Here is a 26,099-nt window from a genome sequence, read left to right on the forward strand (position 1 = left end):
GGGCCAGTGACACTGCCCTCTACAGCTAAGATGCTGAACAACAGCTCAACCTGGAGCTGGGTTGCTGTGAGTCGCCGGCACAGGGTAGGCTGCAGCCACTGCTGCAGTGGGTTGCCATGGGCTACTCTGTGTAGCCAGCAGCCAGCATGAGCAGCCAGCAGCCTCCGTGAGCGGCCGTCCAGAAGCCAGCAACTGATCTGCCTCACCCGGGAAGAGTGCAATGATGGTGCCAACTTGGGCCAGTGAAGCAACATCCTCCACAACTAGACTGAAGAACAAAAAGATAGCAACTTTTCTGTTCCCGTTCCCCCAATTCCCCAATAAAAATCTTTAAAAAAAAATAATAATAATAATAATTTTTTTAAAAGTTAAATTTAAACCCTGGTCTACAGCCATATTAAGAGTCATAATTAAGGATTTTCCTAAACCTCAGGAAGCCAGGTAGAAATCTGTTACACAATTCAAGACTTTATTAGGTATTTACTGTTCTGAACTACGGATCTGTACCAACTAGTTCAGTTGTTAGCACTTCAGCTGGAGAAAAATATTTAAAAGCAGCAAGGCAAGAAAGGAATGTTTTTTAATAACTCATCTGTGTAAAATAAGGAAAAAGGTGCCTTGGGGAGAAAGAAAAAAATAAAAAATACAGTACAATTCCAGACAATTCCAGAAGGCTTTCTTTTAAAGGCACATTGGACAAAGATTCAAAATTATAAATGAAGTAAAAATGAAAACATATTTCAGGACACTTTCAAAGAGTATTCTAGAGTAGGCCCAATAGTTGAAGTAAAGGAGACTTGTCTTTTTCTTTCTTCTTTTTTCTTTTTATTTTTCTCCTAATGGGCCTAAACATGAATTAGGAGATTTAATGAGAAAAAAATTAATTGAAATCCAAACTTAGCAGTTTAGAAAATATTCAATATGTGGGTAGACATTTTCAGAGAGCCTCAGAAAGTAAATAAGCTAGAAATAAATACAACTTATGATTCTCTAGATTAAAAACAAACAAACAAAAACCTGGCTCCTGAAAGAAAAACATGACTAAAAGGTCTTCTATCCTCTAAGAACTGGGAGCCTATAGATAAGGATATGTGTAGATATTACAAGCAGAAGAGTCATTGTAAGAACCAATGTCCCTTTATGGCTAACAAACAGAAAGATGAATCTGTCTAATGATGCTGCTCCAAAGGAAACATTAGCACCCAACAATTCCAGTCCTTCCTCTAAATTTATGCCCCCAAATCTCAGACAGACCAGTGTGAAACCATATCAATTCTACTGTCCATCAGGGCAGAGCTATGTCTAGTTTGACTCACCACTCTCAGTAAACATTTGTTGATTAGTGAATACATAAGTGGATGAAGACAGTGACCTCCATCATTAATTGGTATGAATCAGGCTGGAGTTACTGTCCTTACTTATGGAAACCCTACCCCATCCGGATCCTGTCACAGGCCCCCGCCTCCCCTCTACCACTCCACACTCCTGCTGATGTGATCACCATAATGGTCTATAAGTCACATAGGTGATTCCCTAAAGAGCTTATAATTGAGAAATGTGTAGACACACAGGCCTCACAGGGTACATTGGAGCACTAGTCTCTCCTCATGGGGAACGAAAATCTGCCCGAACCCAGTTCTCGTTTCAGTGCTTTCCTTTGAGGCAAAGCCAGGAATCCGAGAGTAACTGCTTGCTAAGGGTGGGACAGGGGTTCTGCCTGGTATGCCGGTGGCATATTTAGAGCTAACAATAGTGTTAGATCAATCTCCAGGGCAACCAGAGCCACTTCCAATCATTCAGGTCCCGGACAGCCTCAGGAGGTTCTCTGTCCTTTGGGGAACCCTGATGGCTGCCGCCCAGGAATGGGCCACTCTGGCTTCCTTTTGGGGCTCCTCTCCCGGTGCCTCCTGGCTGCAAGCTTGGTCCTAGCATAGGGCCTTCTTCCTTGGCGTGGGTTTCACCTCCTTGTATCAGGTGGCAGACCAGCTGGTTCCAGTCCCAATCAGGTCTTCTGACTCCTCCCAGAAACCAACCAACTTCTGAGCAGGAAATCCCGCCCCTCCCCAAAGAGTGGGAAACCGCAGAGGAAGAGAGAAATGAAACAGAAGGGAAAGCAGAGGAGGAGGGAGAGGGAGAAAAGAAGCAAAAGGAAAAAGGAGATCAATAACAAGAAGTCAAATTTGGTTGAAATCTCAAGGTAAGACTTTTTAAAATCACATTATATATAATAGCATCGCCATTTGTGTCAGGTCCTAGTTCACAGTAGGTCCTCAAAAAAAAAAAACGACTATTGAAATAATGCATTTATTAAAATAAACTAGAGAGCTGGGATGAAGGGAGATTTCAATGTCAAATGCTGGTCAAAAAAAGAAATGCCCAATGAGTTATGAAATATGTAGGAGGGAAGATATGATAAGACGCAGATGGAACCAAATGTCTGTTACTGGCACTGAGAGCATTCTGATGATTTTGGGACAGAAAGTTAAGTTGGAACAAAAAGTTGCAAAAATAGTTTTAAAAATGTCTGCATGTTCTTTTGATATCATACAAAGATTGCAGTTTGTAAGCATTTTTGAAAATTGGCTTTAAACCAATGACAGAGCACAAACACCACGCTGTATCTTGGGAATTGCTAAGAGCGCTGATATCTGCATTTTGCATCCAATCATCAGCTAGTTTAATATTATTAATATTGAGTTCTGGAGCTTGAGAAAGGCTCGTTTTATTTCAAGAAATCTTGTTCAATGGACCAAGGGAGGCCTAAAGTTATCAATCAAAATTCTTCATGTGCTGTTCACCTATTCCTTAATCCCAGTCCAGCCTCGCTGCTCAGGATACTGACCTTCTGAGCTTTAAAAGGGCCTGTTCAGATAGAATTCAAAGGCACTTCTTTCAGGTCAGCTAGAGAAACCCTGACAGGAACAGGAAATGCCATTCCCCACCCCCACCATTTACCCAAACCCTCACTTGCCATCAATAGACAGTATCATCCAGAAGTTTGTGGTTTACTGATCCAGTCACTTGGAGGGATTAAAATAGCTAGACTCATGCTTTGGAAAGCGTCTATAGACGATGGTGATGTTTTCACAACAGTTGGCTTTTAAGAGTCCCGCTCCCCCAACTTTTCCAACAGAGCTTAACAATTCAAAGGGACAGATTTGAAGTGGCTTTTTTTTTTTTTGGTGCCAGTATTTCTCTTTGGAGTTTGTGTGAGTAAATCAAAGTCGGAAGCTGAAAGGAGGGTGGGAGAGGTACTGAGAGATGGAAGAATCTCACTCTGCTTGCTTGCCAAGATTTGAAAGGAATTGCCTTTCCCCTGTTAGCATGATATGAAAATACAATCCAAAAATCCAAGCTTGCTCTTTATACTAATTTCAGTACAGCTAAAAGTCCTTGCATCCAGTTTCTGAGCTGGAACAAATCTTAAAAGTTAATCTAATTTAATTTCTCTTGTTTGCCAGGTGAGGGAATTAAAGCCAAGACAGGGGAAGGGCCTTACCCAAGGTCACGTATATGTCAGTGGTGGAAGGGAGAATGGAACTCAATTCTCTTGGTCCCACGCAGGGGCCTTTCGAGAAACCACCCAAACTTTATAGGACAGTGCCCCAGATGCCCGAGAACTCATAAACACTGCATCTGCTGATTAAATAAAATATTCCGTTAAAAGATGCTCAAGTAATCCTTGCCTGGCAGAGATGGAAAGGAGGAAAAGGTCTGCCTAACAGTTAAGTTTTTCCAGAATCTTTTTTTATAACTGTCAGGGGACTAAAGATTACAGAAGAAGGATTTAAGGTAGGCTTGTCATGAGAGAACTAGAATAGTTTACATTCCTACCATTAATCCAGCATTTAATATCTCTTTATATAATCTCATAGCATCTCCATTTTACAAATGCATTTTTCTTTTTTTCTCAAGTCCACAGAGGGAATAGCATAGTAGTATTTCTACATCTCTCATCGGTAGGCCCAGGATCATGCTCTGGACTAACATGGATATTTATAGTTTAATGACCATTAAACCCTTACTCAGGCCACTCCCCAACATGAATCCTTGTCCCAGCCATTTCAACCTACTTGAGGTTCTTCTGACATGTCATGCTATTTCTAGACCCCTTGTCTGAACACACGCAGTTCCCTCTACTTGAAATGCTTTTCCCCAACCTTCATCTCCATAACTTGTGCTTATCCTTCAAAACTTAACTCCAGGACCACCTCCTCTAAGAAGTGTTCTCCTACTGCCACCCTGGGCTAATTTGGATGGCCTATTCTGTACTCCCGTAGCATCTTATGCACATCTTATTTATAGTATACTATTATGCTATTGTGACTTTTAATTTACTTGCCTACCTATCTTCCTTATGCTTCACTACAATCTCCTTGAAGGAAGACACCAAATATTGCTCAGTTTTTATATTCCTGGCACCTAGCACAGTTTGAGTCATTTGTTAGTTAGTGCTCAATAAACGTTTGGAATAAATGGATGAATGACAAATGAAATATGTCCCTTCCTTTTCTTCCATTAAAATGATTTAATAAAAAGTTTCATTTCCACACTCTTGACTCTTGGAAATAGAAGATGTCACTATTATAAGCTTTCCCTTGTTTCAAGCCTGACAGTCTACTCAAAAGCACTATCAAAAGGTTAAATGTGGCATTTGAACAAATGTACTAATTTCTGCTTCCTTAAAAAATGCACTGATCACAGTAGAAGAATTTACATGCTATAAGCCACAAAGACAAAGAGAACTGGAATTCAGACAACAGCAGATGAGAAATGTCAATACCCTTTTGGAAGATGGAAAGCAAATGGACAAGTGGTAAGTGACTTAGCAAACGGGACACAGCTGAAGCCCAAGTGTTCATGACAGGTAGCCAACAAGAAGCCACAGAGCCCAGAAGAGTCTCGGGGATCAGGGCATCAGGAATCTCAGAACATACAGGGAGGAGACGGGGGCAAAAATAGGAGATATTCTTCTCTTGCCCTCCAACTAAAGAAGGCAAGTTTATTTTCTGGAGAAACCGGCCAAAGAGGTAGCAGACTCAGGGACATCAGGCGTAGCAGAGGGTGAGGTTAGGCATGGAGCTAGAAACAGAAGGATTAGAGAATGACTCCATCCTGAAAGATGAGATTCCCCAGCCCTTTATCCTGGCTCAGCTCCCAGAACACCAACAGCCTGGCTTATATCCCTCTCCATTCACCCTACTCCAGCCCACACTAGACAGAAAAATTAAGAATGCCTCTGTGTAGAAAGTATCTAACCAAAGGGGGAAAATTACAAAAAAACAACCTAAAGGCACTTATATTTGGGGTCCCCTAAGGAAACTGTCTAGTATCCTCTGGATTGTCCTACAGTAGAGTCCAACAATTAATAAGCCCTGTCCTCAAACACAAAGCTTCCAACAGCCAAGAAATGGATTCCAAGGATCACCAATCATGGAATGAAAGTCTACGACATTGAAGATGGAGACCCCAAAATAAGTAACTGAGACAACAGAAGAAATCGTTAATAACATCAGCCACGACAATATCAATGTTCCCCCAGAGATAAGGGGAAACACTGCATCCATGAATGAAGACCAGGAAACCAATGTGTTAAAACAGTAGTAAAGAACATGAAAGAGCTTTTTAAAATAAGAATGCAACTAGAAATTTAGAAGTTAAAATGAAGCATTGGAAGGTATAATCGACAAAATGTTCCAGAAAGCAAGATAAAAAGGGAATAAAATAAAAAATAGGATAAAAACAGTAAGAAACTTACAGGATCCATCCAGGAGCTCTGAACATAAGAATTCCAAAACGAAAGCACAGGGAAAATGGAGGGGAATACATTAACTGAAAACATAATTTCTCCAAAATTTCCCATAATGAAAGATTTGCACTTCTATATCGAAAGGATCCAGTGGGTACTCCACACAATAAAAGAAACAAAAACAAAAACAAAAACTAAAAACCTCTCCCCCAAAGTACAAAATTGTAAATGTTAGAACCCCAGGAATAAAAGGGTCCCAAAAGTTCGAGAAAGAAGCAAACCAGTTCACAAACCAAAGATCAGGAATCCAGGCAGCAATTGGACTTCTCAGGATCAACACTGGAAGCTGGAAACTGAAAGTCAATACAGCAAGGTCTTCCAATTCCATGAGAAAATAATCTCCCATCTAGAAAACCATACCCAGCCAAACCATGAATCAAGGAGCAGGTATAATAAAGACCAACAGGCAGAGCTGCTACCCTGGGGTGTATGTGGCCATGGTCTGATGGATTAATGCCCACATAAAGAGTTAAACGTAAACTAGCACTCCTGCATCCAAGGTCTCAAAAAATGTCCTTACCGTTCATGAGGAGTCAACCAAGAAAGAGAGAAGCTGGAGTTCCCATGTGGATGGCAAAGGGAAGACCTAGCTACCAGCCTGTCAAGCTCTTAATCCAGATTGCTACAGGTTTGGGGGCTCCAAGAGGGATACCTCCAAGGAAAAAAACAGATAGACTATCCAATTAATTTGACCAACTCATTTGGGTTTTCTAGCTCTTGTCAGAGGATTTGTAGAATACGGACAACTATGTAATCAAAAAAACAAAAATGTGATTGTAAACCTGAAGGTGGGGAGGGAAAGCGGGAATAGAAGAAATGCATTCATAATAGATGACATGGATGCGCTGGAAACAATTAGTCATCATAATATGAATACTGACTACTGATTTAATTAAAGGTTGTGAAATAATAGTATTAGGAATCTAGAAGAAAGGAAATGAGCGTTAAGGTGTATTGTAAAAAAAGTAAAGTCCTAATATGTCTTATAGTAGGAAATCAATAAATAATTTCTAAAATTGCAAAATCAAGAAATAGCGGTAAAACCAGATTCTTTACAAATATGGGGTTGATTCACAGAGGAAGAAAATAAGGTTTAAAGAAGGGGGCACCTCTGAATGCGGCCAGAGTATAGAAAAGAGAGGAGCACGGGTTGCTGCTATTCATGATAAGCCTTTGGAACCATGCGACTTTCTAAACCCTTTTCAAGTATTATATTGATAAATATAAAACTTACTGTTTTAAAAAAGACAGACAATGGTTCCATCAGAACAGCGTCTCCCATGGGTTACATTCTATCCACCAGGCAACATGTTGATGGCTGGGGCCATTAAATTAAATCTCAAAGAAGCTATAGTTCAAGTATTTACCCAATTACCCAGAGCAGTTCTCCAGTATGTCTGTTCACAGTTTACTTCAGAATCGCCTGGGGAGCTTTGTAAAAATTCAGATTTCTCGGTCCCTCCCTTCCTTGATGGTTCTGATTCCGCAGGGCTTGGTGGGGGCCTGGGAATCTGCCTCTAGTTCCTACCTCCCACCCCACCGCCCCCATGATTCCGTGGCACAGCAAGGTTTAGGAACCACTGGGCTACAGCAGAAATTGTGCTGGTAAGGAGGGGTGCGGGAGGGGGGTTATAAGTGATTCGTGTGAGTGACCTGTCTCTGTGTATATGTCAGTGTATTGTGAGTCTATCTTCCTCCCTTCCTCCCTCTTTCATCCTCTTTTATCTGAACGTGACCCATAAATCCCTCTGGACTGCTGAAAACATTGCCAGAAATGAAGTGTCGTGTGTGTGTGTGTCCCCCCCCCCCCCCCCCCCGCCATCTGGTGATTTTTAATCCCTGCAGCCTGAACTTTCTTTCCCAACCCTGGGGCTCCCTCTGCTGGCAGAAGCCTGTTAAAACGCTTAGTATTCTAAACTTAGAAATTCTCCTTCCGTTCCTGTTAGGTCATTTTCCTCAGCTGTTTCCAAGCCCTCAAACTTCATGACCCCTCCCATCAGACAGAAAGTGGAAAATTCAGCCAACCTGGGAAAGACTTCCTTGCCTTACAGGTGTGAATATATAAAGATCCGGAGGGAACGTGATGAGGCAGAAATGAGAATGAAAGGCATTATATGAATACATATTGCAGTCCAACCTGAGGAAAAGCAGACCTTAAGGAGGTGTATTCCCCATCTTCTTCTTTGTTCCCCTCCCCCAAGAGAGATAAATGCATGGGGTAGCCACATCCGCTTCCCAAAAATTAAACAACGCAACACGTTAGGCTGAAAAGCTCACTGAATTTGGAAGCGGAAGACATGGGTTCAATATCCACCCTCACTTTACTTCCTCGATCTTCCTTTCCCGGACCCATGTGCCACATCACCAGACCCCATAAATCATGCTCACAGACACCAATTCTGTCTGTAGATTCTATTGCATTTTCCCCACAAGATGAAAACATGCTCAGCCTGGTTCCGTGTCTGGCACAGAGAAAATGCTCAAAAATAGTTGAATGAACACTTAACTCACTGCTATCCTAAAAATCAAAACAATCCTTCATATCTGTATGCCTCTCAAGCTCCTCAGAAATATCCCCCATGCCCACACTCAACATTATTCCTCGTGTCCCCTCACTCTTCGAGCCACAGAATCCAGCGTTAGCTTCTTCAGAACTCTCTGGCATAGGTCTCCCCAGTGATTCTTGTCACATCTCATCCTCTTTGGCCTCTCAGAAGCTTCAAAGCTGTGACCTCCCCCATCTCATTGAGACACATGTCCTCCACCCTCACCCCCAACGTTCCCTGTTCTCTCAGGACCTCCTGCTCTCTGCTTCTCGTCTGCTCTCCTTCACCAGCTCTCCCTTTCTGCCTGACCCATAAATGTTAGTATAGCATTGCCCCTTGTACCCTTTGCCGTCTCCTTAGCAGTCTCACCTACTCCTATGGTTTCAACTTTAACTTATATGATTGAATTCCCCCCAAATCTGTATCTCTAGCCTAGACCTTTCCCCTGAGCTCCAGATCCACACCAGACATCTTTATCTGAATGTATAAGAATTACTTTCCATTAAACACTCAAAAAATGCTTTCTGAGCACCTACCGTGTGCCAAGCACCATGCTAAGCCCTGGAGATCCACTGGCAAGATAGACGAGGCCTCTGCCCTCCCAGAGCTGTGTGTAATGAGAGAAACAGACAAATAAGCAACTATGAATGCTAAGGGATGGGAGCTATGGTAAGAGAAATGCCCAGTGTCTGGGGCACCCGGACCAGGTGAGGAGATTCTGAAGGGTAAAACCTGAAGGATAAAAAGAAGTGGGGGTAGGGGCAGTGAGAGTTTCCTGGGAAAGGATCGCAAAACTTACGAGGAACTTTTAAAGCTAAAATAGTTGAGTTTGGTCTTTATCCTAAAAAAAAAAAAAATAATAATAAGGATCCACTGAAGAAGAATTGGATGGAGTTGAGGCCACAGGGCACTTCCACAGTGTTGGCCATGGTCAGATCTCCAGGTGAACGGTAAGCCCATGAGATTTCACCTTTTTATTATGCCTCATAAATTATTTATGGTTTCACATAGTCTTTTGTGCATATCAAATGTTTCACAACCTTTTTTAAAATAAATGGACTGGAGAATGTGACACAGGCAGGGAGAAGAGTGAGCAGGTTACTAAAGCAAAAAATAGCAGTAGCCTGAGGTAGGAAAGTCATAGTGAGGGTGAAGATTGGGAGGTGGTTCTAGAGAGACTTAGGAATTGGAATTGACTGGACTTGGTGAGTAATGGATTGTGGGGCTAATGGATGGAAACTGAGGAGTACAGGACTGCCAAGATTCTGGATATTAACTGGATGGATGGTGAAGCTATTGATTGAAATGGAGATCGCTAGGAGATGGTGAATAAAAATAAGCAAGTCGCTGGAAAACAGTTTAGCAGTTTCTTAAAAAGTTAAATATAAATTTACCAACAACCCAGCAATGCACGCCTGGGTATATACCCAAGGGAAATGAAACAATGTCTAGACAAAGATTTTCACACCTATGTTTATAGCTGTACTATCCATAATAGCCAAAAAGTGAGAAATTCCTAATGTCTCTGAATTGGTGAATGGATACACAAAATGCGGTGGAGCCATACAGTGGAATATGCTTAGAAGGGAACAAAGCACCCATACATGCTACAACATAGATGAACCTCAAAAACATGATGCCAAAGTCAAAGAAGTCAGACACAAAGGATCACACGTTACGTTATTCCACTAACACGAAGGACAGAAAGTAGATTATCGGTTGCCTGGAGCTTGGAATCGGAACAGAGAGTTAATTGTAAATGTGTAAGAGGGGGGTGATAGAAATGTTCTAAAATTGGATTGCGGTGATGGTTTCCCAACTCTGCCAACTTATTAAAAACCACTGAATGATACGCTTTACCACGAGATAATTTTCTGGTATGTAACTAGACTGGAAAAAAAAATCTGTTAAAAATAACCTGGTCAGTTTGGGCATGTAGAGTTCGAGGCCTTTAGGAGGCATTTGAAAAGGGAGAGCTTGCGTAAACAGGTGGTGATGCTGCCTGAAGCTTAAAAGGCACATGCTACACAGGAGGGAGAGGCGCTTAAGACTCAGCAATATACAGGTAGTTACTGGAGCCACAAGAGTGAGGGAAGTCACCCAGAGAAGACAGAGGGAGAGTGTGGTGTGGACGTGGGGAGTGGGGCTGGATGGATGAGCCTGAGGTGTGCAGGGGACCCAGAATTTTCAGCATAAGGCAACGAGGGAACGCAAATGGTCATTGAACAGGCAGAATTCTGGGAGGGGGATGAAGAACCCACAGGGTGCAGAGGCCTCGCGACTGAAAGTCGATGACCAGAGCGACAGATGCCAGCAGTAGATATTCAAGGCCCTCAAGGATGTAGTTCCTGTTTACTTCTCTCGGCTCACTTCTCACGATGGAGCCCCACCCTTTAAAATTCAGTGATCCCTCGCTATGGAATTGTTCGGTTTCCCAAACACACCATGCTGTTTCCCACCTCCCTCTGTTTTCTCACATGGCTTCCTCTGCATAGAATGTTCTAGAAACCAACCCTCCCCTCTCCCCCACACACTCCTGGAATCCAACTCAGTGCTCATCCTCCCCTTGCTCATTTGCCTGGCGCATTCCTGCTCTTGTTCAATATGGATCAAGGTTAATCTCGCCTCTGAAGCCCTTCCTACTTGCCCGTGTGGGATGAGCTATTTCCTTCTTTACGCCCCCAGCAGAGATTTCCATCACAGCACTGATAACACTGTAGATTTCATTTCTGTCTTCTTCTAGGGCTTGGAAAGCATTTTGTTTGTTTTTTTATTCAGAGTACCTGACCCATAGTAAGCACTAAATAAATGTTAGTAGATGAAATCTCCACTCAGCAACCCACCGGCCGCTGGTACTCTTCTCCTTCCGTACTGAGGGCCGTTTTGAGGGCTGTCTGTGGCCAGCCTGCTGGGCTCCCTTGTGGGGAAGGCAGATGAGGTGGTCTCACCTCTGCTATCAGCGGCCATGGTCAAAGATGGTTTGTCCATGCCTAAGGCAGTTTCCCAGTGTCCCCAAAACTCTGTGCCTCTTCTAGGATTGCCAGATAAAACATAAGACGCCCAGTTAAATCTGAATTTCAGATCACATTTTAGTATGTCCCATGCAATAGTAGGGATTATATATCTATATCTATATCTATATCTATATCATCTATCTATCTATCTATATAGATATATCCTAAAAATGTATTCATTGTTTACCTGCAATTCAAATTTAACTGGGTGTCCTGTATTTCTATATGCTAAACTTGCTAAATCTGGCAGCCCTACTTCCCAAAGGGAAGTGGCTTCCCTCTAATGCTGAAGTCATTGGCAGGCACCCCAAGAAGCCCACCTAGCTGAGGCTGCTGTGCCCCCCCGTGATGATGTGCTTCCTGACAGCTGGGCTGAACAACCAAGAAACAACACTTCGGATGGCCAAAGCTGCATGCTGGCTCTGCTGGAGTCAGGCCCTCAGCTGCGTGGGACTCTCCCTCTGCTCCCTGTGTGCCATCTGTATTTCACCTAAGTTTCCAGGCAGCAAACCTTCAGTTACTGTGTGTGGGCCCTGTCTCTCCATGCTCACATGCAAATCCATGGGAGCGAGGCCAGACCAAAAAAACCTGAAAAACCGCAACGACAACATGTTCGGAGTTGCCTGCACTCCACCCCCACTGAGGGGCAGGGATCAGGCCACGCTCTGGGCCTCATTAGGGCACTTGTTCTTTCCCAAGAGGCTCTTGGCTGTCCCAGGCAAAGAGAGTCCAGGTGGTCTGCCCGGCCAGTGCCCCTGCCACAGACGACATGTGACAGGTGCGGGGGCAGGACCGCACATACAAGGCAGTTCATCCCATCTCTAGTTCTTTTTCCCACATCTGAGGTTCCATTAGCTGGAAAAGATGAGTAAGTCTGTCCATTAGGAGCAGGGTCTTGCAGAAGGGTTGACAGATGAGAACTTCTTCCCCAGGGGACAGAGAGCAAAAGGAGGAGGGGCGCGGGGGGGGGGACGCGAGTCCATGCTATTAGAGGGACCGATAGTTGTTTCCATACCTGGAACAGATTTTGACGGCCATGGCACAGATGTGTAAATTCGGAAAAACCAGACCTGGGGAACTGGATTGGGGTGGGAGGGGTACAGGAAAGGGGAGAATTTTATGCATTCTGATCACTATGCTAAGGTCTTTTCCTGTCTGAACATGTTGGTGTTATTTTCCCAGCAAAGGCAGAGCCTCCCAACAGAGATGGTTCACTCGCTTTCACTCTGAGGTCTGCCCACTATTCCCCTGGCAGGATCCATTTACAAAAATAAGAGGCCACTTTCTTAGCAAAGCTACTAAACAGTCCCGAAAAGTGCTCAAGCTGCTGCGGCCTCAGAAATGACAGGCGCGCCTCTCAAGACCCACGTTTTATGCCAAATGTATGCAGATTCCCCTCTGGCTGCTGCTCCTCACATGTTCAATCTCCGATTTGTCCTCCCATATGCCCAGATCTGGCCCATCCCTCAGAGTCCCCTTCCCGTTCAATTCCCGTTCAACCCCATTTACTCGGCTGAGAATGAACCCCTGGAGGGCTTCTGACGTGCACCCCCAGTTGAGGGGAACCTGTTCTATGTGGGTTTTGAAAACTGCCAGGTTGTATTCATGGCGTTTTACTGAAAGCCTGCTCTTAAATGGAGATGGTCAATGCTTTACAGAGGGGTGGCATGCAGAAGAGAGACTGCTGGGTATAGGGTAGCTCCATTCAATTGTTTTGAGGAACCTCCATACTGTTTTTCCATGGTGGCTGCACTAATTTACATTCCCACCAACAGTTCACGAGGTTCCCTTATTTATACATCCTCACCAGCACTTGTTATTTCTTGTCTTTTTAATAATGGCCATTCTAACAGGTGGTTACTAGAGGGGAAAGAGGGTGGGGGCAGAAAAAAGTCGGTAATGGAGGTGAAATATTTGGTAACAGAATGAAATTAGACTTCAGGTGGTAAACAAACAGTAGAGTATACAGATGTCAAATTCGTATGTTGTACACCTGAAAATTATATAATGTTATTAACCAATGTTACCCCAATAAATTTAATTTTTTTTAAATGCTAAGTTAAACAGTCTTATCTCCCTTTTTTTAAACATATAAAATAAAGCATATTCTTGAGTTTAAAAAAATTCTGTTTTACTTTCTAGTACATCAGTATCAATAGCTAAAACCCATCTATGCAAAATTCTTTGAGATCCTCAATAACTTTTAAGATTGTAAAGGCACCCTGAGACCCAAAATTTTGAGAACTGCTAAGACAACATATCATCTTCCATTACTGTGTCCTAATTTCTCATTAATGCATTTTAATGACTAAAAACTATTTCATCTAAATCCATGAAAATTACTTTATTGGGTGCTTTCTCTGTGTCCTTATTTTCTGAGCGTGATTGCTATTAGCACATCGAATTATTAAATCTGTGCGTGCGTGTTTTTTGTTAATGTGTCCGTGTTTAAATGTCTTTTGAGGGAGCACAATGTTGGACTTCATATTTAATTCAGTTAATAATCAACAATACTGGATGCATTGGTTTTACATTCATATTTAATTCAGTTAATAATCAACAATACTGGATGCATTGGTTTTACATTCTATCACCCTGCTGTTTATCTTACTCATTTTTATTTTTGCTTTCTTTGAATTATGTTTTCTGCAGTGCACTTTAAAATTCTTTTTTGTCATACAATAAACTTCTCTAGTCAGTCCATCTTTCTATCATTTCAGCAGCATCATATTTTAAAGCAATTTTTATTGTTTCCTATAATTTTGCTATAAATAGTATGGTATTAAGAAAGTAAACTTAAATTATCTTCTCTCTAGAGATGAAAATGGAGTCTGGTCTGTAACATATCTTGGTAGCATAAAGTTCTTTACAAAATTACGCATATATTATCTTGCAATTCTGAAAATTGGTAATTTAATTTTCCACTTGAATTTTCTTTATATATTTTCTTCTATTTTGTCCTCCATGAACTTTGATTTCTATCTAGCCCTCAACTGTTCCCAAATCTCCATTGTTTTTTGGAAGTGAACTTCACAGCTGTGGGCCTTTGTTGACAAATTATTTCATCTCTTCTGGGTCTTAAATTATTTTCCCTTACTCTGAAGTGAAAATTCAGTGAGTGTTTCCAGATACTGTACTTGGGGTCATAACTTGATTTGTCTTAATCTTGTGTGAATCCCCCAACCCATGCCCTCAACACACATTCCTCCTCCAAAGCTCTGGTACCCATGCTTGTCATCACATTTAAATGGTTTTCTTGGTAACTCGCAGAATTCTGCATCTGCTCTGTGATGGGGTGATTTTTTTACAGGTTGGTCCATTGGTTTTAAGTTGAAAAACTTAACAATATCTTAAATTCTTTCTCTGAGGGTTGTTCCTTATGAATTCTTGCTACAGATATACCAAGGTGGTTATTTTTCTGTTCCTGTGATAAATTCTATAATAAATTACTAGGGTTTTTCTCTTCTATGGTCCGTTTATTGTTACCAGGTCAATTTTTAACTGGATGTGGGCTTTTCAGGCCAGTTTGGTTTCCAAGGCGCTAGTTCTTTTCACTTCTGCAACAGGTCTCCTCTTCCTACCATCTTCTCCATGTTTCTTGTTCCTCTATAGCATTTACAAGACACAGTTTAATAGCTTCTTGCCTTTTTTTTTTGAGCTCATTATTTCTACTTTATTTCCTGTTAAAGTAATAAGTGTATGTTCCTCTGCACTTGCCTGAGAATCTTGAACTGGTTTTGGGTTTCCCGCCATCTGGATCTGGCTGGCTTGCCGTCCCCTTTGATATTCTAATACATGTTCATTGAACTTGAGTTTGGGGCTTATCGGGCTTGTTTGCTTTTTTACTTTCCAAGATGTGCACATTTTTTCTTAAGCTCCTTTTTCTGTTTTGTGCTATTGTTTTTAATTGTTTCTGACTAGGAGATGGGGCTGAGAGTGACATTTGGCCTGAATTTGGCTCTTTTTGGTATTAGTCACATTTCCCCAGAAGCCCTTCACATACTTTCTTCTGTGTTTTACATACCACTTTTGAAAGGTCGTTGATTCCTGGCTTAAAGGGTGTTAAGAGGAAGATGGGCTCAGGGTAGGGATGCTCAGGAATCCAGTCCTGTACAGTCATGAACTTGGCCATCTGGAAGTCTCTTCTTGCTCAATGAAATGGAGTAAACATTGTCCATTATGAAATCCACTACGCAAGCTGCCAGGACTAATGGGATCCCACCCAAAGCCAATTGTTGCTCGTACAGGGAAATTGGCTAGCACTGCCCGAGACTACTCCAGCCTCCCCCGTCCCTGATGTCACAACTCAGAGGCTGCTGCCTGCCTAGGAGGTTGTAGAAAGTTCTGTAGGTCCTCTGTCTGTGTCCTACAGGGCTCCTCGGGCCAGGTCCCTGTCTGATGGCTTTTATGAAAACCTCTCTGCTCCCCATCCTGGGGATGTTCTTGGCCTACTACTACTATTCTGCAAATGAGGAATTCAGACCAGGTAAGCACCAATGTGTCTAATTTGGGAGGAATATATTTTTTTAAAAACGAAAGAAACAGAGGTAGCTGGAGTGTTTCTGATAATCATGATGACTTCCTGATCCCCAAAGTTACTGAACAACAGGGGACCCTGAGGTGGGGCTGTATTTCTGTGTCCTTCAGCCACAGGCAATGGGTAAGAGGGGTGTAGGGAAGGGTAATCATGTAGCCAAAAGATTGCCAAATAGTCCATGCTGTATTTGGCACCCTTAATGGAAAGCAATTTCAGATCCCCTACAAAAATGAGGGTAATTCTAGAATTCACAACTCAGCCAGATAATTGGGCTCTGTGGAAACCCTGATAAGTGGGAGGTAAGAAAGTTACCTGGAGTTGCTGACTAACTAGGAATGAGGGAATCTCTACAAGCACATGTGTTTTGATGACTTTTTTGAATTTTATTTCCATTGAGCAATATTGGATGACTCCATAAGTGTCTAGGACTCCAGTGTTTTAGCTGAGCCCTCTGTCCATGGAGTATTGTAGGAAGGACAGTAAGAAGGCTTGGCTATAAGCAACCAAGCCAAACCTCCATTTCAGGGCATGTTTATGAAAGACTAACTGTTCCTTCATTGATTACTGCGGTTTGAGATAAGTTGATCTGGGCTCATAACCTTTAAACATTGAGATAAGGCTGCCCACATCCAGAGCAGGAGGAGGAATGCTGCTGTCAAGTTGGATATGCCCCTCACTCCCTTTTCGGGTTTCCCAGAGATGCTCCGAGGAAAGAAAGTGATTGTCACAGGGGCCAGCATGGGGATCGGAAAAGAGATGGCCTATCATCTGGCGAAGATGGGAGCCCACGTGATGGTAACAGCGAGGTCAGAAGAAACTCTAAAGAAGGTAAGGGTTTGTGCTCACAGACACACATAGCCTCACATGTCCAGATATATTCTTATATATACTCACATATACATGCCAACACACAAAGGCTGGCACATCCTTACACACACATGAACACACATACACACATACTTACAGGCTCAAACACCCACACAAATATTAAAATGTGCAAGTCAGTATTCCCATGCACATATATAGACACAAAGTTCTTGGGCTATATATACTCATAGACAGGCCTGTTCGCACATATTTACGCAAGAAGTCACAGGTATATAGATATGTGCTCAGATACCCAAACTCCAGACCTACTCATGAATTCTTATTCTCACACCCATGCAGACTCTCAGACACATGCCCTCTCAAATACTCAGACTCACAAACCCAAGTATACACAAACATTCACAAACCTAGGACAGCATAGAAACTAGTGTCATTCAGAAATATCTGTTCACATAAACTCATAAACCCAAATCATGGACTTGAACCCCAGCACAGGGATGATGTATCCATTTATACCCTACCTGAAATAATTCCAGAAAGTACTTCACACAGAGGACAAAGATTGTGTCTGGTTGCATTTAGCAACACACACACATGCACGCGCGCACGCGCGCGCACACACACACACACACACACACTGAACTCACATTCACTCGCATAGACCCGCTACCATTCCTTATCCAAACAGTGCAGTGAGCAAGCTTTCATTTAAAACCCCATTACTCCACAGGCTGTCCCCAAAGGTCTGCAGCCAATGCTGACACCATTATCCCTGGGTCCCTGTAGGTGGTGTCCCGCTGCCAGGAGCTTGGAGCAGCCTCAGCACACTACATCGCTGGCACCATGGAGGACCTGACTTTCGCAGAGCAATTTGTTGCCAAAGCTGGGAAGCTCATGGGTGAGGCTGCTTTTCCTCTTTCCTCTTTTGGACTTTGCTCTCAGTGTCACCAGGGAGCTTCGGGGAGGGAGACCTGGGAGAGGAAGCGTGGGGAGGAAAGGTAGCAACCCCACATGGCTTCTCTCAACACAGCCATTTCTTGCAGGGGGACTCGACATGCTCATTCTCAACCACATCACCAGCGCTTCTCTGGAACCGTTTATTGATGATGTGCACTTAGTACGCAAAAGCATGGAGGTCAACTTCCTGAGTTACGTGGTCCTGAGTGTGGCTGCCTTGCCCATGCTGAAGGAGAGCAATGGGAGCATTGTGGTCGTCTCCTCGGTGGCTGGTGAGTGGGGCAGGGACCAGTGTGCAAAGGCGGGAGCAAGAAGGGCGTCAGGAAGGGTGTCGAGGGCTCTGCTGTACACAGCAATTTCATTATTATTATTATTATTATTATTATTATTATTATTATTATCAGTTTTCATGCAGAGAAGTAACACGGTACAAACTGGAAGTTGAAATGCTCACAGTGATAGTAAGCAAAACTGATTAGCTGCTTGCCTGTAAGTGTGGACATGCAGATATATGAGTACAAGATGACGGTATGGAAACTCAGTGAGGAGCATGCAAGCTGAGTAAAAGAGATGCTGTCGAGAACACATGGGGCCATACAAAATGAGAGATCATTCAAGATAGACGGGCTACAAGACCCCTGGGAGGGACAGAGAAAGAGCGGCGTCAGAATGCCCACCAGAAGCCTGGTGGTTTCTGACCTACAGATGGAAGTCCAAAGGGACACTGAGAAACTGCTAGAGGTTGCAGCCTGTCCTGATACTTAAGGGAGAGACCTGATCGCGAAGGGTAAAAAAAAAAATCTTGCTTTCTTCATGACCAAGAGGGGTATGCTGGTGAAGTTAGCTGATGCAAAGGTAGAACTGAGAGGTGAAATATTTTAACAACGTACAGTTGTCTGATCAGTGAATTAGGCTAAGGCAAAATGAAATGCACAACACACACACACACCCACCATATTATTAACAGACCTGCCTGTCCTGTGGGGCTCTCCAATATCTGAGCTTGCTACATTAAAAGTCCAATTTAAACAACCAATGGGGTAGGAGAGAGTGTGTACAGAGAAATATTTGTGAAGAGAACACTGTAGGATCCCAAGAAGTCCCGGATGCTTTGGATGGTGGCGGTGTCAGAAGGCATCAATAGTAAAAACCCTGAGAGTTTCCAGCTTGGGGGTTTCCTAGGCCCATTTCATCATGGGTCCAGGAGAGAAGTTCCACACACACTTGTTGATTAGTCAGTTACGGGATGTGGCTGCAAAGTGCAAGCAGCAGGATCAAAGTCAGCCATCCAAATGTTCCTGGCAATGTAAAAACAAATAACCCCGAGGAATTTGTGAATCCTTAACTACATCGCAAATTGTGAGTTATTACCCGTAACTAAAAAAAAAACGCCATCTATGTTGTAGCGTTCTACTTCCTGGACAGAAAAGGCCTGTATAGTGATGGAATAAAAGGGCATTGTGTCTGTGCTACCCGCCAAAAGGAGTGATTGATATGCACCCCTATGCTTCCCAGACAACACAGACTCCCTGCCCCTCCCCAGGCACAGCCTCTCTCTGGGCTGAAAGGAAGGGAGAGCTTCCAGATGCATACTGAGTGGGAAGGTGCTGGGCACATCCCCAGTTCACCCTGGGCACTGGCTGAAATCCTCACATCAGTCATGATATAGATGGCTTTAAGGATCCCAGCTGACTAAATAATGCGTCCACTCTAGGCAAAGATGTACTCCATCTTTGGCTGGAGAATTGAACTTTTGATAATGTACACACAGTGTCAATGTTCTCGAAAGGAACACGAATGGCTGTGCAAGTCCAGGGGCAGGTTGAAATGCTGATAACCTCTGTTTCCATGCATCTTCTCCCCAAAGTGTCACTTTGTGTGATTTCCATGGACTCTGGGAGGTGCAAATCTAGATGCACTACTATCCTTCACGTCCATTGTTTGTACAGCCAAAACAATTCAGCCTGTTTGCTTTGAAGTGTGCCTGTGAACTTCCAAAGTACAGACAACTTTGCTTTCTCTTCCTAAGTGAAGAATTTTTCTATTCTATGCTATCTTCTTTCAAATAGTCAGCGAACATGTTCATTAATGCCTCCTCCTTAAAATCTAAATTCCTCAAACATGGAATGCTAAGCCTCAAACTGAGGTCAGCCAAAGAGAATTGGGGTGGATTTTTCATCATTCCTTCCAGACAATGCAGTAAGTTCTTTAATGAATTACAGTGATAAGCAATTGTTTTTGTCAACAGTGCATTCCCTGGTATTGCATTACATGGGAATCCTGTACTTTTAATATATTCCTTAAAGCCTCTGCTATTTCCTTAGCATCAACAGAGACAGTATTGCTGTCTCTGGGAATGTCATTACAGTCCACATCCATCCACCATTCAACACTTTTTCTACCTACTGATCATTGTACATGTAACATTGATTAGTCTCCTCTCCTGCCCCATACAAGTTTAAGTATAAGTTGAACTACTATAACAAATACCCTAATTTAAAAGGGCTTAAACAAATAGAAATTCATTTTTCTCTCATGAAACAGCCTGGGCTAAGCAGTCCAGGACTGATATGATAGATCTACCCCATGATGCTGTGTAGGCACCTTAGTATCTCAAAAACCCTATCTCTGGGGTGTTGCCCTCGCCTGTATGTCAAGATGGCTCACCTCATTATCAAGTCAGAATTGTAGCTGGAGAAAATGGAGGAAGAAGGACACAAATAACCTGAAAGCTATACACTTCTCTTCTGCCACAGCTGGCTGCAATTGTGGTCTTCCTTTAAAGAAGACTGTGTCCAACTGAAAATCAGGGGTTCTATTTCTAGAAAAGATACCAGTGTCGAAAAGCAACTAACAGTCTCCAACATCACTCATGGAAAGATGCATTAAGACTAGAAGGCAGTATTCCTTCCAGGCCACCCCACATGTGTAGCCCACACCATACACACTCACCCCAGACCAAATCTCTCTCACATTCAAGGTCCATCATGAAAACAAAACCCCTTCCATCAGGCAGTGGTGCAGGGGACAGTGGGGAAGGTGAAATAATGGAAAGACAATGCCTACATGGTATTTGTGAAACAAACTGAGACAGAGATGTTAATACTCCATTTTGACTGGAAAAAAAAATCCCTTGATTGGGCAGAGAACATTTGGAAACATCTAGAAAAAGTTTATCTGCCATTAGTCAGAATGGGTCTTCATGACATAGGTTCCTCTTTAGAAAAGTGAAGGTCATTCCATTTTCACGCCCCTTGGCTCTGAGAACCCCATAACTGTGGCACATCACATCAGCTATATGCAGGACATTGAGAGCCCAACATCTAGCTCTGCTTCTCTGCCTGTTTTACTCCCTCTCAGGAGAATCATGGATCAGCCTTGTCATCCCCTGCCCCTTTCTCTGCTCGGGATCCATTTAAACTCACCCTGGCAACTATTTCATGAGACAAAGCTTTTGTGGAAAACTCAACCCAATGTATGAAATCACTTGTTGGACATTAACCTATTTATCAGTTGAAAGCTGCCTGTGTTGTCTACACCTATTTTAAAAATTCAACATTGCAATGAGGAAAGAAAAAAAAAAAGAGAAAACAACAACTACACATATCAACTAACAGGAATAAGAATGTCCATAATGGTGTTTTGCATAAAGACAAGAATATACAGATGTTAATTTCATCCCTGACTTTAGCTCTGGTACACCCACTTTTCCCTGAAAGGTAGACCAATGCTTCAATGTATGGATATACCTTGGGGTGCAGTGGGGAGGGGGGGGGTCAAAGTCAAGGTCTAGGATGTAAGGGGGCCCAGGAACTAGAGTAGAAAGGGGTGATTTATCCCTCCCTCAATTATTGTAATTTTTCTAAGAAAAGATGAATCCTTACCCTTAAATCTAATTACCTCCAAAAATTATTTTCAGACCAAAATTTCCAAAATGAGTAGAAGTGTTTATGCATACGAGTATAGGCATTTATTTATACAGGAGAAGGGGGGGTGCTGCTGCAGGTTTGGACTATTTAGAGGAGAATGGAGAGAACTATGAGGAAGTGAGGAACATGTGTGTATCCCTATGTCATCTGTAGGGCCTGGAAGAAGGACAAAAAGGAAATCAGAGTAAGAATCAACAATGTGGACCTAAAAATTCCATTGTTGCCTAAATTCAAGAGATTATGTTTAGGCAGAACCTGAACGACTAAGAGAGCCTGCTGGTCTCAATTTCAAGTTCAGTGTTGTATCTGCCCTCTCCTCCTCCCCAAAGAAGCGCAAGATGAGATTTAAAAAGGGGATAGAGGACTCCCTGCTGAAGGCAGTTATCAATTTAGTTAAGGTTAATAACAATATAATGCTATCCATGACAACCATTGCTCCAGATTTCCCCCTTGAAAGGCTGGTGAGAGCTTAAGGAGTCAGGGCTATTTAACCCTATTAGGCTATTGGTTTCGTTCAGTGTCCTTCCGGATGAAATAGCAAGGTTCCACACCATCATTCATTTCTTTACTCACCAACAAGTTTGAGAAGACTTACAGCAAATACACTCTAATTAAAATATACAAATAGAAAACTAGATCTTAAGAAACGAAAGACATAAAAATGCCAAAATTAGACTCAACACAGATGCTATGCTTGTTTCAAATTTGGTGCTTGAATTTCTTAACAAAAAAAAGGGGGGGTAGGGTCAGTATATATGTAAAATTATATTCAAAGAAGGAAGCACTGCAGAAAGCAAATAATTTCTGAAATTAATTTCTCAGAGAAGATTACAAATTGAAGGCACAAAGTAGTTAAAAGGGCAATGGCCCAACTTTTTAAAAATGTTTCTATGACTATAAAAGTTATACACACACACATCCTGCAAATTTGAAAAATGATAAAAAGTGTAAAATGAAATTAAAATCCTCCATAATTAATGCCAATATTTTGAGAATTTTCTTCCAGATAGATATAGATGCAGATGTAGATATAGCTATACAAGATCTGACAATTAAGTTTGCGAACTTGTTGCAACAATGTTGCTAACCTTTTTTGATGTCAGAGGGATTATTCATTATGAATTTGTACCCACCAGACAAACAGTTAGCCAAGTTTACTATTTGTAAGTGCAGAAAAGGCTGCATGAAAAAGATGAAAACGACCTGAACTTTTCGCCAACAATTCAAGCTGTTGCATCACGACATGCACCAGCTCACACAGCACTGTCTGTGAGGGAGTTTTTAGCCAGTAAACAAATAACTGTATTGGAACACACCCCCTACTCACCTGATCTGGCCCCCAATGACTTCTTTCTTTACCCGAAGATAAAGGAAATATTGAAAGGAACACATTTTGATGACATTCAGGACATCTAGGGTAATACGATGTCAGCCCTGATGGCCATTCCAGAAAAAGAGTTCCAAAATTGCTTTGAAGGGTGGACTAGGCACTGGTGTTCAGTGCATAGCTTCCCAAGAGGAGCACTTCAAAGGTGACCATAGTGATAGTCAGCAATGAGGTATGTAGCACTTTTTCTAGGATGAGTTCGCAACTTAATTGTCTGACCTCATATAGCACATTTTTCTACTGCCAGATATTTAGGTTACTTTCAATGTTTTGCTATTTTTAAAACTCTATAATAAATGTTCTTGTTGATAAATCTGTGGCTAAGTTGATGATTATTTTCTTGATAAATTGTTAGCACTAGGTTTACTGAGTGAAATGTTGGGAACACTTTTAAGGCTGTTGGTACATGTTTCCAAATTGCTTTAGACAAAATGAAAAATAAAGGACTAGACTTTTTAAATATACAAAACTAAATCCAATTTAAATGAATGCCATGAGCATCATATCCCTTTCCCACCCTGGGTATGCATGTGAATATTCATGTTACACCTATTTTGCAGAGTTAACAAAAGTTTTCAGCAACTGGCAATTTTGTAGATAAAAGTAAAAGGTGTTTAGTGCAGTTCCCTGAGTATTCGCAGGGCATTGCTGAGTATCCAGCACACCACCACCGTCCTGCCCTCCCAGAATACCAAAATCCATGGATGCTCAAGTCCCTTACATAAAATGGCATAATATTTGCATATAAGCTATGCACATCCTTCTGTAATACTTCCATGAAGTGATGACCATAGTGACTTCTTCTTGTACTCTGGACTCCATCTTGTTGGACAAACAAATTGCACTAACCTTGCTGACTTGCCAAAAATAAAAAAGTTTTTGCTGAGAAGAAAACTGTCAAGGACTGCATGAAACAGCTGTGCTTTTTAAGGACTATTCAAAAAATGTTTCTTTCCCAGTAACGGAAAGAGATGTTCATAAGAATGCAATGGCTTGTAAAAGATAAATTTCCCTCCAATCATAATTCTTGGTAAACCACTAATGTAATCCGAATGTTGATCCCCAGACAGGACACTTCTCTGGTTGCTGCCAGAATCTGTGTTCCTGAATAGCAAATCAAGACCCCAAATAAATGCTTTTCTTGCCTTGTAGACTTGCCTTTTTCTCTCATTCAACACTTTAAATTGTCTCTAGATTTCTTATAATAGTTAATATACAATATAAATACTATAAATAGTTGTTATACTGTATTGTTTAAGGAATAATGACAGGACAAAAAGCCTGTACCTGTTCAGTACAAATGCACCATCATAGGTCTAACTACATAGTAGATGTCTCCAACAACATTAACATTTTGTTTTAGAATATTTTCAATTCACTGTTGGTTGAATCTATCCATGCAGAATCTGCAGACATGGAGGGCAGGCTGTAGTTATAATTTGAATTGTTTTGTTTACTGGTGAGATGGAACATGAGTTCCCTGTCCCTTTGAGAGCAGTAGTTATTCCGGTTTTGGTTATCATTATACCTTATTTCCTAAAACGGCACCTGGCATGTAGTGGATATTTAATGAAAGTCAGGTAATTAATGAATGAATTTCATTTTCATGTGTTTACAGGCTATTTATATTTTCTGTTCTGTGGATTGTTTGTCCATGTCCTCATCCACTGAGATGTTAGCAAAACTTTTCTAACAATAAATACAGCAGATCAATTTCACATGCAGCTTCTTGTTGCAAATTTTGAAAAAAGGCATGTCATTGAAAAACAACTAAATATAAAGTTAAGAAATTGGAAAGTGAATTTGACATTGTGTGAATATATAGCTTTAGATGGTTGAGCTAGACCCAAGGAGGATTCCTGTTGAAATAAGGATTGATTTCAATGAGAAGTCCACTTGAGGTACCAAAAGCTAAGGAATGGCTGGGAAGAGAACATAACTTTACAACTGAGAAATTTATTCCAGAGACAAACATGCACAAGTGCTCACCAAATATGGTCATTCATTTATTCAAAAAAATATGACTTTAAAATATATATATATATATATATATATATATATATATATATATATGACTTTAGAATCCACTCTGAGCCAGGCACTGTGCCAGATGCTGGGGTTACCAGCAGTTAGCAAACGAGGCAACGTAAAGTGCCTGTCACCATGGAGCCCACAGTCCAGTGTCAGACGATTGCTGGGGCATTGTTTATAGTCGTTAAAAAAAAAAAAATTAAAGCAACCGAATATCCACTACCGGGGACAAATTCTTAAATTGTAGTAACCTACTATGTAAATTTTTGTACACACTGACTATAAAAATCATATGTTCAAAGGAAAAATAATTTAGAGAACAGTATATATAGTATGAGCTCAACTGTGTTTAAGGAAAGGAGCTTTTACCTTTGGGACTGCTTATTGTACAAGTTTGGTGTAAATTTTATTAGATTTTTTTTTTAAGTAAGAGATAGGGCTCTATATGGTAACCAAAACAAAATATTTCTCCTCTCAGACTGGCTGACTTCAGGAGGACGGAGCTTGTGCTCAATCTCACAAGGAAACAAACAAATACAAATAACTAATACAACTAACCTACCAAATTCAAACAACTAAATACCATGGTTGGGGGCGTTGCTTTTTGTTGTTTTGTTTTCTTGGTTTAGCTACAAAATTATCATTTGTTGAAAACTTGGTTAAGTCCACAAAGTAGGTATGAGATAGGCTCTCTCATGTGCTCTTGGTGGCAAAGGTTATAGCTCCTTTATTCATTTTAACTGTTTTTCACTATTGCCTTTTAAAAGTCTAGTCCCTCATTTTCATCTTGTCTAAAGCAATTTGGCAATAGTACCAAGTGCCTTAAAAGTATTCCCATGATGTCACCCAGCAAAAATAATGCTAAGACTATATCAAGGAATAATTATCAATCCAGTCACAGATAAAGGTATGAAAACATTTATGGTAGGAATTTTTTCAGTGTGTCTATGAACCTACAAGCAAAGCTACCAATGTTGAAAATAGTCAACTGTCGTGTGCCTGAAATCAGCTGTCACAGTCAACTGAAAGTCAGAATCTAGTTAATGTCTGGCCTGGTCCAT

At 41.7% G+C, this 26,099-nt stretch overlaps 1 protein-coding gene across 5 annotated transcripts in view; it reads left to right on the plus strand.

Annotated features, from left to right (window-relative positions):
* Positions 1–2,091: 2,091 nt before the first annotated feature.
* The window catches only part of TRAF3IP3 (TRAF3 interacting protein 3), a 79,916-nt gene continuing 55,908 nt past the window's right edge, over positions 2,092–26,099 (plus strand). For 2 of the 5 annotated variants that reach the window (XM_019667716.1, XM_019667718.1), the window contains exons 1-4: positions 15,511–15,855; positions 16,604–16,734; positions 17,521–17,632; positions 17,778–17,963. In XM_019667716.1, the coding sequence (XP_019523261.1) occupies positions 15,768–15,855; positions 16,604–16,734; positions 17,521–17,632; positions 17,778–17,963 (517 nt within the window). In that variant the 5' untranslated portion in view covers positions 15,511–15,767. Of the gene's footprint in view, positions 2,198–15,510; positions 15,856–16,603; positions 16,735–17,520; positions 17,633–17,777; positions 17,964–26,099 lie in introns of those variants that run through there. The other 3 variants (XM_019667717.1, XM_019667719.1, XM_019667721.1) reach the window with 3 other exon arrangements.

Source organism: Hipposideros armiger, unplaced genomic scaffold (genome assembly GCF_001890085.2).
Source record: "Hipposideros armiger isolate ML-2016 unplaced genomic scaffold, ASM189008v1 scaffold_503, whole genome shotgun sequence".
NCBI classification, from domain to species: Eukaryota; Metazoa; Chordata; class Mammalia; order Chiroptera; family Hipposideridae; genus Hipposideros; species Hipposideros armiger.